Source organism: Amblyomma maculatum, chromosome 7, assembly GCF_055883805.1.
Source record: "Amblyomma maculatum isolate TAMU_Amacu chromosome 7, ASM5588380v1, whole genome shotgun sequence".
NCBI classification, from domain to species: Eukaryota; Metazoa; Arthropoda; class Arachnida; order Ixodida; family Ixodidae; genus Amblyomma; species Amblyomma maculatum.
This window is the reverse complement of record NC_139350.1, coordinates 97,822,234-97,834,278: the sequence shown is the minus strand read 5'-3', so window position 1 is coordinate 97,834,278 and position 12,045 is coordinate 97,822,234. Positions and strand designations below refer to the sequence as shown.

General features: G+C 43.5%; 1 protein-coding gene across 1 annotated transcript in view; it reads right to left on the bottom strand.

The window, feature by feature from the left end:
- Positions 1–12,045, bottom strand: part of LOC146184020 (uncharacterized) — a 135,163-nt gene that overhangs the window by 75,559 nt on the left and 47,559 nt on the right. The window contains exon 6 of the mRNA XM_084608786.1: positions 2,716–2,830. Coding sequence (XP_084464912.1) covers positions 2,716–2,830 — 115 coding nt within the window. The remainder of the gene's footprint in view (positions 1–2,715; positions 2,831–12,045) is intronic.

The window sequence follows — 12,045 nt, the reverse complement described above, 5'->3', positions numbered from 1 at the left end:
CCGCATACCGTGAACTCTCACACATAATTATGCACATGGGAACTATGTGATCAATCAGCACTTGAGCAATCTCTGGTGAGTATTGCACCACCCTTCCTAGTTTATCTTTACCCTTCAGCTCTCCCTACTAATTCCCTGCTTTCCTTCATCTCACTGGGTGCTCACTGGACCTTCATTTCCAAAGCTCTGCTGCTTATGAACACGATAGCAGATGTCATTGCCCACACAAATAATTTCCTTAAATTTTATATTTCTTTTAAATTAAATCCCTACCTCTCGGATCAGTAACAAAACAATGCTGCAGAAACCTGCAAACTTCCTCTAAAGAACAGTGCTGAGAATTCTGCTAATACAGTTAAATTTGCTTTTGTCGCTGAGGCGAGGAGAGCTACTCATGAATGAAGATGTCTGTGATATAAGTTCTTAGAAGACATTGAATGCCATTCGCTGCATGATCAAGCGATTTGAAATTTTAAATTCAACCCTGTATTGGCACTTCAAGCAGATACCTGGACATGACAATTTGTGACATTGTTGACCTTTATCGAACACCTGCAGTCTGGTCAGACACCTGACTGCCATGCTACGCACCTACCTCCTGACAATAGTTTTAACCTGTTTAGAGGTTGACGAGGAATCACGGTTTCCAAGCATCAGCAATTGTAGAAAGATTTATATTTAAAAGTAACAGCTTAAAATGCCCCTATCACAGAGTTTTTGCAAATTAGGCAAACTTCCTCAATATTGCATCTTCACAGTATTGTCGTAGGAAACAATAGCCCTTTCAGTCTTGAATGTTATTTCATAAACATATTTTTCTGTTTTTTTTACCTCTAAAGGGGCATGAACCCACTGGAAATCTTTTTTCCTTGCTGTGTTGGTTGGTTTGTGGGGTTTAACGTCCCAAAGCAACTCAGGCTATGAGAGACGCCGTAGTGGAGGACTCCGGAAATTTCAACCACCTGGGGTTCTTTAACGTGCACTGACATCGCACAGCACACGGGCGCCTTGCTTTTCGCCTCCATCAAAAAGCGGGCGCCGAGACCGGGATTCGATCCCGCGTCCTTGGGAACAGTAGTCGAGCGCCGTAACCACTGCGCCACCCCGGCGGGGTTTTTTCGTGCTGTGTAAGCATTTCTATATTCAGAAGCATGGCATCAAAATTGGATATCGGGGCTCAATAAGTGTAAAATGCAAATGAGACTGCTTTGGTTGCAGAAAATCACAGCACAAACAGAAACTAAAACTGGCCTTATTTTGAAACATGGAGGGCTCTCAAACCAGATCTTTACTATTTAATAAACTGCTAGATTTTGCAGTTGACACAAAAGATTCCCCTCTTTCCTGTACCGCTTTTGTCATGCAATTATCAATACTACGCCAGGTTTCGGCCCTTCGTGTAGTCCTGGGAAGGGCAACATTTGACCTTGAACAGCCGCGAACAAGACGAAGATGAAGACCAAGAAGAAGATTAAGAAGAAGACAAAAAAGATGAAGAGGACGAAGACAAATACAACAAAGACGAAGAAGGCAACGAAGAAGACGAAGAATGCTCGATCACCTGCAGCTAATGCTCTCGCTCCACATTTGGTTCAACAGCATTAAACCCTTCACATTTATATGTGGGCTGGTAGCTTATGCTCGCATGTCATACTCTTAAAGGATGAGCTTAAGTGTCCCCAATAATGCAGCACCTTACACTGATAAGGCATGATAGGGGAATAATGTAGCAGGCAAAAGAAGCTTCCGCCGTTGCTATCACAATTCAACTAGGGTTAACCAGAGATAAACCACAACAAGTTTTTTTCTCTTCATTTTTGCCGTTAGGGGCACATGTTCTAGTTGACTGTATGCTACATCCAAAACTCTTACTATGGCATCCTTCATAGCCTATGTCACTTTGGGACAGTGAACACTCTAAACCATAAGACCAATACCTAACATACCTAACAGACTAGTGCAAAACTTATGTAGCTTTCCCAGAAGGCTAGAGTGCCAAATATCTGTATAGCCCTAATCTATAGAGCTTCATAACAGGTATTACTGGCGTTAGCACGGGTCTGAGTATAGAACAGGCCTAGAGATGATAAACACTGCAAACAGTGCAGCAGTAGTGCACAACACTGGAGGTTGTGTTGTGTGTCTAACATGCACATCATGAAACGTCTATCGGAAGTATAATTTTTCTGTGCAAATATTCACGAGAGCTAAGGCAACACCTAAGGATGACCTCAAATGCGGTCTGTCAAAGCACAGTAGCAGAGACTGCAGTAAAGAGGGGGTGTGTAGCCCAAGAACCAGGAGAGCTGTTTAGAAAGGTCATAATAAATTTTTCCTGGGAAATAGTTCGTTTTGCAAAAGACATTAAAACGGAGCTAGATTTCCAGAATCAGTTTAGTTATGGTATCACTAAGGTATTGAATGCATGCCTAAAATATTGAGCTGCCCTTCGTGTTTTCATCTTGCTGAGAAGATATTTTTGAAAATGCAAACCCTAAGATAAACGACCTAATAAGAGATTACACTCTCCAAAGTAAGCAAGCAACTTGCGGCATTTCATCGCCATACCTTTCTAGTTTATTGCTATTCCTGTGTGTCATTGCTATGTCACAGTTCTAGATACGTCGAATGAAAAACACTGCAGCTTGGTCACGAAAGCAAACTTCCCTCCATGCATGAATACAAATCCTGCACGATGCGAGCAATGTTAGGTACCTGCAGCGGTGCCGGCTGCAGTGCTTGTTCAGACACATGTTGCATCACTGGGTTCTGAGCTGCTTGGGTTTCCAGTGTTGCCTGGGGCTCCGCTCCATCCTGCACGGCACCATCCCTGCAGTTGTGGAGAAACATGCAACAGCAGCAATGAGTGCAGCTGACAAGGAATTCTTCCTACATGTTGAAAGCTATTGGGTAGCATCACTAGTCGTAACTATTTCATGGTTTTTGCTAATGGCTCACAAGTAAGCGAGCTTTCATTGCTGCTTCTGCCTTTCAACTCTTCTTCGTGCCCGTAGCTATATTTTATGTCTGTAGTGCCACAGCAAACATTGCTCTACTGCCCAACAGTCTCTGCATCTGTGTGCGACATGGCAGTGACCTACCCCAGTTAGGTCCCTATGCCAATGTTAATTTCTGTACTTGTGCAGGTATGTGGTACTCATAGAGACAATATTACTTCTCAGAAGTGAGCAGCCAGTAAACTTGCCCACAAAGAGGCGGTGGAAGAAATACAGCAGCCCAAGCTAACTCGGCGACAGCCAATTAGGCACTGGTCCAGTTTATTTTATGGGGTTTAACATCTCTAAGCAACTCAAGCTATGAGATATGAGGTAGTGAAACCAAGTGCAGCTGGCTAGATAGTAACCACATTGCATGCATTTCAACTCATGATAGGAAATACATCTGAAGACACAGCAGCTCATGCATATTAGATCATATTGAGGGAGCAGATTCATTTAGAAATGATCTAAATTCTGACATTGATGTGGGGCCAATACCTGTCCTATGGGTTACATTACAACCAATCTGAAGAGGAAAAACTGACCCATAACTAAACAAGAATGGCCCAAGTTCAAGGTATTATAAAAGGAGAACACAGCAAAATGTTCAGCGGACAATTAACAGAATCTTGGTTGTACAAAACATCCATAGCTGACAGCCACATTATGAAAGCTTGGACGGTCTGCAGAAACTCCCCAATTTTGATTTGATGTTTCTCCTGCAACTCTTCAGGGATGAAAATGCTTCAGCTACTTTTTAACCACAAGATTCAACCCTAGTGCAGTAGAGTATGAGAAATTGCAGCCAAACATATCTTCCAGTGAGCGACATAATATACATCAACCTCAAACATGATTGAACAACATAACGTCCTTGAACGACAAAAGGAGGCAGAGAAAAGACTCTGGAGAAGACACAAACCGTCTCCTACTAATACTCGGTTATATTTATGATCAAAATGAAACTACCTTTCCACAGGTACGGATTAGAAATGACGTTCTGTGCAACTAAAATTTCTTGAGACTTTCGCGACAGCAAAAGACTAGTACGATCACACAGAAGACTTACGTGCTACCTGTTGCCATAACCACCAAATGAGTTCACCTAACTTTTGGATGGGCATGTGAAAAATTCAAGAAAGCTAAATAATTAGGCCTATTGTTTGGCAGCGTTTTAAGTGTTTCCCCTGTTTCTATTTTCCAGTAATAAGTTACATACAAGGGCATCTATATTACAAAGCATGCATCCTGTGTTTGAAATTTTTCTTATTCTTATTTAGAATTCTTACTTTACATTTGTCTTCGCCCATGAGCCTGCCTGGAATACACCAACTCTAGAAAGTTTTAACTTCTCTGATATGGCCCCTATCAATATCACTACAGCTGGGATCTGTGCTCTGGCATACAAACTAAACTATTCTAATGCCGCAGGGCCTGACATCACTGCAAAGTTAATAATACAAAAATATATCTTGTCATTTTTTAAAAATAATATTCGACCAGCCATTGTTTCTGTGTTCAAGGCAGGTAACTGGAGCGACCCATCAAATATTCGTTCTATCTCATTACCTGCATTTCATGTATTTACTCAAGCCTATTATATACTCACAAATTGCATCCCATTTGAATTCCAACTCCTTCTTTTTCAGAAATCAGCATGGCTTTCATCATGGTTATTCATCTGAATTGCAATTATTTGAGTTTACCATGGACCTTCACTTTAATCTTGCTTCTTTGTTCCAAAGCGATGTTGTCTATGTAGTTTTCTAAAGCATTTGTCCGTGTCCGTCATTGTCTTATATCTAAACCTTCAGGTCTTCACCTTCACCCACTTGTTTTAGAATGGATTCATAACTTCCTCACAGCTCGCTCTCAGTGCACCGTAATAGGCGGTCTTCCTTCAAACACTACTTGCGTAATTGCCGGTGTACTGCAGGGGTCTGCGTTTGGGACTGCTGCTCTTCCTAATTTTAAGTGACCTTCCCTCCAATATCTCATCCACCATCTGCCTCTTCGCTGACGACTGCATTATTTATAGACATAATTACTAAAGATGATCAAACTGCCCTCCAGAACGATCTAAAGCTAATTGAAAACTGGTGCACATTGTGGATGATGAAACTTAATACTAGGAAGTGCAGCTATATGCAAATTTCAAGAAAGCGCTCGAACTTAGGTTACCCTTACTGTTTGTTTTCTGAAGAGCTATCGCACATAGAATCTGATTGTTACCTTGGCATAACTATTAATAGCAAACTTGGACAGACCATATCACAAAAATCACGGCCGACGCTTCATATACACCTGGTTTTATTAGACAATCACTTTCCACTTCCCCTCTTAACATACAAAAATTGACATATGAAACATTTGTTCACAGTAAGCTTGAATATGCATCCTCAATTTGGGGTCCCCATCAGCCCTACCTAATTAACATGCTTGAATCCATTCAGAACTGCGCAGTCCACTTCATATTGTCAACCTAAGATTTTCACGCCAGCGTAAGCTCAATTAAGTCATTACTTGGCCTTACTTCTTTAACTCTCAGATGCAACGTTGCTTGCCTGTGTTTATTTCATGTTATATTTCAATCTCTTATCTCCGTGATTGCCACTTAACTCCTCCCATTTGTACGTCATGCCATCTGTTTAATTCCAATAGTGTTCAATGATTTCATGGTTCCACTAACGCTTTTAATAAGTCCTTCTTCCTGACCGCAATTGAAGAATGCAACCTGCTGCCCGAGCCAATCACAAATGAGACTGATGCGACTAGGTTTAGGGCAATGTTGTTAAATTACCTTCTGGCCTGACATGTTGTTTTTGCTTCAATTTATGTTCATGTAAAATCTTTTTTTCTTATATTGACCTTTTCTGTTACCCACTGTGTTCTCACAATGCTGCCCGAACCTCTCGCCAACGAATGTGATGCTCTTGGTACTAAGGCAATGTTTATAACCCTTGTTCATGACTAGCACATTCTTTGCTTCTTTTTATGTTTTGTGTTATCTTGAAATTATAACCTTTGCTCGTACCTATTTTTGTTTTCGCTCCCCCCTTATGTAATACAGTCAACGCCCGATAATCCGGACTCTACGGGGTATGTAAACAAGTCCGTAATATTGAATGTCAGAAAAAACGAATGAAGCAAAAAATACCTTTTTATTTACATTTTAGGGTGCCTGTTTCGGGAAGAATTTGTCAACGCGTTGCTGCACGCACTTCCGCTTACGTGCAACCAAATCTGTCTGTATGTCCATTAGTGTCATGCTGTCACTGGACGCTGATGCGAGGACTACAAAAGCTCGAGTCAGATCTGCGTGCGAGGGCTCCACAGCACACGGAACATCCTCATCAGAGTCAGTGCCCCTGTCCAATGGAGGGAGAACTTGATCAATTATTGCGTCGTCACTCAGTTCGGCACACGATGACACCGCGCTGTCGGCATCTGCAAAGTCTTCAAATGTAACAGCGGCAGGAATGGGCAAGCCGCAGCCGCGCAGGTCGTCAATGGTTTCTGCATTGGAGCTCATTGTAGGAGGTGGCAGATCAGGCGGGGATTCTGCGATTGCGGCCTCGGGCTCAGCACCGAAGGCAAATCCTGTATGACGGAAACAGTTACTGATTGTGTCCACCAACACTGCCTTCCATGCATCGGCAAGGATGCGTATGGCAGACAACAAGTCCACATTGTATTTTTTCTGATTGTCCAAGCACAGCACCATGCGGTGCAGCAGGCAGGAATGATAGAGCCCTTTTAAATTCTTGATCACACCTTGATCCATGGGCTGTAGTACACTGGTAGTGTTGGGCGGCAAGAATTCAATCTCAATCACTTTCAGATTGCTGATCGGGGCATAGGCACTGCAGTTGTCTAAAAACAGCAGCACTTTGCGCTTCTGTGACTCAAAACTTTTGGTCCAACTTCAAACAACTGTAGAGTGATCCATGCCTTACAGTTCGCCTTGTACAAGAAAGACAGAGACCTTGTTCCATTGAAGCACGACTTGCCGATTACCAGCAGCGGCAATTTTTCCGTCTCCGAAGTGTTGCTTCTAACAAGTGAGGCATTCCTTACTAAGCTTGCCCTCGTGAAAAGGTTCTCCGTACAGGGCAAGTGTTTTGACTGGAAGCAGCTTATAGAAAAGACCCGTCTCATCGACGTTAAAAGTGTTGTCTGGCGAGTAGCAGCTAAGCAGCGCTTCAAGTTTTTCACTGCGGTAGTTTGCAACCGGTGTGCTACTCACTGCACCACTTTCACCGCACATTTTTTTTGAAGGCAAGGTCGAACCGCTTTCTGAAATTCCTGAGCCAACTGTTGCTGAACTGAAATCCTTCGATGCCAAGCTGCAGTGCGAGGGTCTCAGCCTTATGCTTCGAAAGGAGGCCAGAAACAGGAACATGCTGAGCGACAGTAGCATTAAGCCAGATGTTCAACACTTCTTCCAACTTCAGGTAAAGGCCTTGTTGTAGCCTTTTCTGTTCAGCTGTTGATGTCTTCTCTGTGGCCTCAAGAATCTTGGACCTGTTCTTCATATAGTCCGATATTGTTTGCTTAGAGACGCTGAACTCACGGGCAACTTCGATTTGTGAACAACCGCTCAGCACTTGCTGTATTATGGCTGCTTTCTTCTCATTGTCAGCGTCGTGTATTTCCCACGTTTCGCCGCCGTCGGCACGGACCGCGAAAGCACCGTTGGCACCATTTGCCGTGGCCTGTCGTTGTCAAACTCAAACGAAATGTTGTCGTATGGCCACTTGAAAGAACCTAGCACAACGCTACTCACGCATGAGGCATTGAATGAGCACAAACCGGTGGCGAGGACGCGGGGAGGCCAAACGCCTGAGGGGCAAGCAAGACAAAGCAAGCAGTAGTGAAGCGTCGCCTGCTGTTCTCCCGTCACAACTGTCCTGTCGCTTATTGCGTGTAGGCGCCAAAGGATGGCGCTCGTCTTTTTTTTTTTACTAGTAATGGGGGCGGGGGAAGCGCGCACATCGAGGCACTCTATTTTTTACCAGGAGTCGCGTGGAAGTGACCACACGAGCCAATGGTCGAAAGCAAATTTTAAAATTTTGCACACACCGCAGCCGCGCAGCCTGCGCGTTACAAGCGGCCGCCAAGAAAAGCGCTGCTCAGTCTGGATTATCGAATATAAAGCTGGAGGCTGTCTGAAATATTGGTCATCCTTATACATCATGTTTATGGGGCTGGTGGCGGTGCTGCAAAGCTGTCTGAATAAACGAGCATGTCCAAATTATCAGCGTTCGATTTATTGGTCGGAGACTGTACCCCAACAGGGGCCCTTAAGGGGGGACGAGGGTCTTAAAACTAACTTTTTTAGTTATGGCTAGAATCTCACGAAACTTTGCACACAGATGTGGTTTTCTCTCCTGATTTCAAAAATGTAATTATAATTGAGCTGCTGGTATTAGATCAAAAGTTATCTAACAAAGGCCAGAGCATAATTAGTTAATTTCTTACGCAGCTTTAATGAACTTTTTCATTGCATTTCGTTGCTTTTAATTACATAGATTGATAGCCAAAGTCTTCCCATACCCGATGACATCCTTCGTTTTCCTCAAAAAGGCATGTCATTCTCACATACTATGGTGAGAGTAAAAGGCTGCATTATTTGAAACGAACTCATTAAGCTAATCTCAAATTGACATTTATCCATTGCCTAAACTAAAAAACTAAAAATGTCATTGGGTACTTCATTTCTCTCTGAAGAAAATGGTACCAAAGTTATTTGTGTGAACTAAAAAGAAGTTATCAAAACCCTGCGTAAGACTGTAGAGATCGACCAAAAATATGAAACTGAGAAAACGGCATTTGAAGTTTGACCACATATTATAACTTGAACAATCAGTAGCCTCACTGTGATATTTCTCACCAAAAATGTCATGCTCTTCCCATTTCCGAAACTGTCTTTGGATTTTGATTATGTCAAATAAAACTGAAACTATCACCATTACCCATGGCCGAGGTAGTGTATGCCGTTAGGAAATCAGCAAAATTTTTTGACATGCAATATTATTTTAATGGCAATTTGAAAAAAATCTTGATAGAGTGATGTAAGTGTTGGATCACCCCCTGATCTTTTCAATATGACTGCAGTGGTGCTAAATTTGTCATTGTCACTCGGCGACAGTGTAGAGAAAAAGCACAGTAAGGCTGAGTGCAGTGTCCAGAAACAGCACTGAGAAAAACGTATTTGCATTTTGAGACAACCTTTAACTTTTGCTACACTGCAACTATGGAAATATAAATGGAATCGTTGTGAGGCTTTGTTCTTTATGAGGAAGGCTATATACTAAACATATAACAGTACCCTCCCCAAATACTGGTAAAAGCTTGCCACAAAGTCTAAATATACCGCCACTAGAACCAGCGGGAGAAGCGTTATTTACAACTTCATATGCCTGTGGCAGTGCCCTTCAAGGCAAACAGATACTCAAAATTACGATAAAACGGTCTTGCAATATTAATAAACCTGCACAAAGTTTAAGACTAAAGCACCAGCGGCTTACTGGAATGACCTAATAAATTGGCTAATGTTGCAGAATGAAACTTTGCTACTTTGCTGTACAGCGCATGCAGGGCCGCACGCGGAGTCCCTTGCTGGAGCTAAAGCTCGAACTTTCACACCCCTTGAGCGCAGCGACGCAATTACTTCGACAAACTAAAAAAAAAAAAAAAAAAGAAAAAAAAAAACGAAACCGTCCGCGGAAAATAGCCTTGTATACATGAGCCCGACGCAAGCGGGTCGGGTAGGGGGGAGCCGGTTGTCGAGCTGAGCCAGCCCGACCCGTCCGGGTTTACATGAACTCGTTTCTATCGGGCAAAGATCGCTGCTACACCGTGCGTCGAGCAAGAGAACCAGGCGCAGGCAGGAGAGGAGGAAAAGGAGGAATGCTCAGACGAACAGCTCACGGTCCCGTCCCCGACCAGCAAGGAGGCAAGAGAGGAGGTGCCTACCCGACGCGTCAGAGTATACATGCCCCTCGCCCATCGGGTAGGGTCGAGCCAACCCACCCCCTGCAGTCGGGGTGGCGGGACCCGACCCGACGGTCCTTTAGCTCGACCCCCTAGCGTATACATGAGCCCGATAGCCGGTTTTTAGCCCGACAGGCCTCCCCGACCCGACTTTGTCGGTCTCATGTAAACCCCCTGAATGAACGCGGGCAACGAACGGCGCGATGTCAGGCTCGCCTGTCGTCTGAAGCGACGCGATAAAAAAGCAACGAAGTGGTAGCGTCGGTGAGGACCATGAGTATCAGCTGAACAGTTCAATCTATCGATGCTATCTTTGATGCCTCTGAACCGCTCGCTAACGATTATACGCCGCCGGACGTGCTGCAGCTAGGTCGAGAACACGCCGCGCGACCCTGGCAGCGCGCCGCCGCAGTCGTTCTTCGACGCGCACTCGCTACGGAAGTCTACCGAGCTACGTTTAAGGTGGCGGTCCCACTCCAGCGGTGAAGAGACGACATTTTTGGCGATATTCATACGCCTACTGCGCCTCACTAGTTTAGTTTATAAATATGACTTTGATATATTTGTAAAGTTTATTTCCTCTCCTTTCTAATGGTGCATTTGGTTTATAAATAGCTGCAACGATGTTTAAGCTGTAAAGGAAAACACAAAGGTAAGAAACGGCTTTTCAGCTCTACTTGTCTCGGGAAAAGCAAAATTGTGCAAAATCTTTTGCAGCTAGAGAAACACCGTTCGAGATGTTTTGAGATTAGATGTTAATGAACAAAGTTAAGCATTTTTATTACTGTGTATCGCATAGTTTATTAGCCACGCGCCTGTGAAAAGTGTATAAAACAGGTAATTATACATACAATAACTTTCAAGATACGCATTCTGCTGCGGAGATTTTTTGCGCAGTTGGAGGTCGTACATAATTCGCTTTTTCCTGAAAATATCATCTGTCTGCTTCATTTAGTGTAAAAGTTATTTGTGATCAAACTTTGCGTTTTTTGCAAAATGGCTTAAAGTATATGCTAAACTGTTCAAATAATCTCTTATCTGTGCTGAAATTTCGCGTGGAAAAACTTTGCACCTCGCTGTCAGAGGATAAGCATCGGTTTTGTTCTACGACTCTCGAGGAATGTGCACTGTCAGGATGATTTCAGCTATTTTTTTCGTGGTTCACTTGAAGCGCGCGAGCTCTTCATGAAATATTTTAAGCATGATTGAAATGCTCCATGGCTTGTTTGTTTCTGGCGAATATAACTTAAAGGTTCGGGCTTTCGTTCCCTTATTCAACCGGTAACAATTATCAACTACAAAGTCAAATAATAGTAAAATAACAGAGCCATGTGTGATAAACGTAGTAGGTAGCGCCATCTATGAAATTTCATATGCACTAAAATATCGCAGTTCAGAAAAATTACGAGGATGGCGCCACAAACACCCTGAATCGAGGGGTATTTACGAGAGGGTATTGTGCTTCTACAACGTTTTCCCTGTGCCCTTTCCTTTCCATCGGGCGAGAGAGGTAAACACTGGCGAGTCCGATCGAGTGGTCGGGTCGAACTGAGGTGCAGGTGCTTCGCGCACTCAGGTGCTTCGCGCATGCACAGTAGCGCTACTTGAAAATAGTCCCTTGACAAATGTACACTTGCTTGCTTTGAGATTTATTTATCGCCTCAAATTAAGTGTGTCATACTGTTTGTGTGCCGAAACGTTGCCAGCTAAGGCTCTCGCGCTACTTACTTACTCTACTTACTCAGCAAGATATAATCGTGGCGGAGATATTGAATTTTTTTTTTCTGGTTTTGTTTTGTAGTCTTGTAGCGCCCCTCGCGCCGCGCTTTTATCACAAACAACGGCACGGCGCTGGACAAAGAAGAATTTGGCACTAAGCGTCTCAGTGAAAGCAGCGAAAAAAAAAAAAAAGACAGTTCGAACCCGAACGCTGTCGGAGCTGGTTATTCCTCGTCTTAGCTCCGCCACAAAGCTATCTTCAGATGTTCGCGGTGTTAGCATATATTGTGAGGATGTGGAATTTAGACTTTTTTTTTTTCCAGTGGCAAGA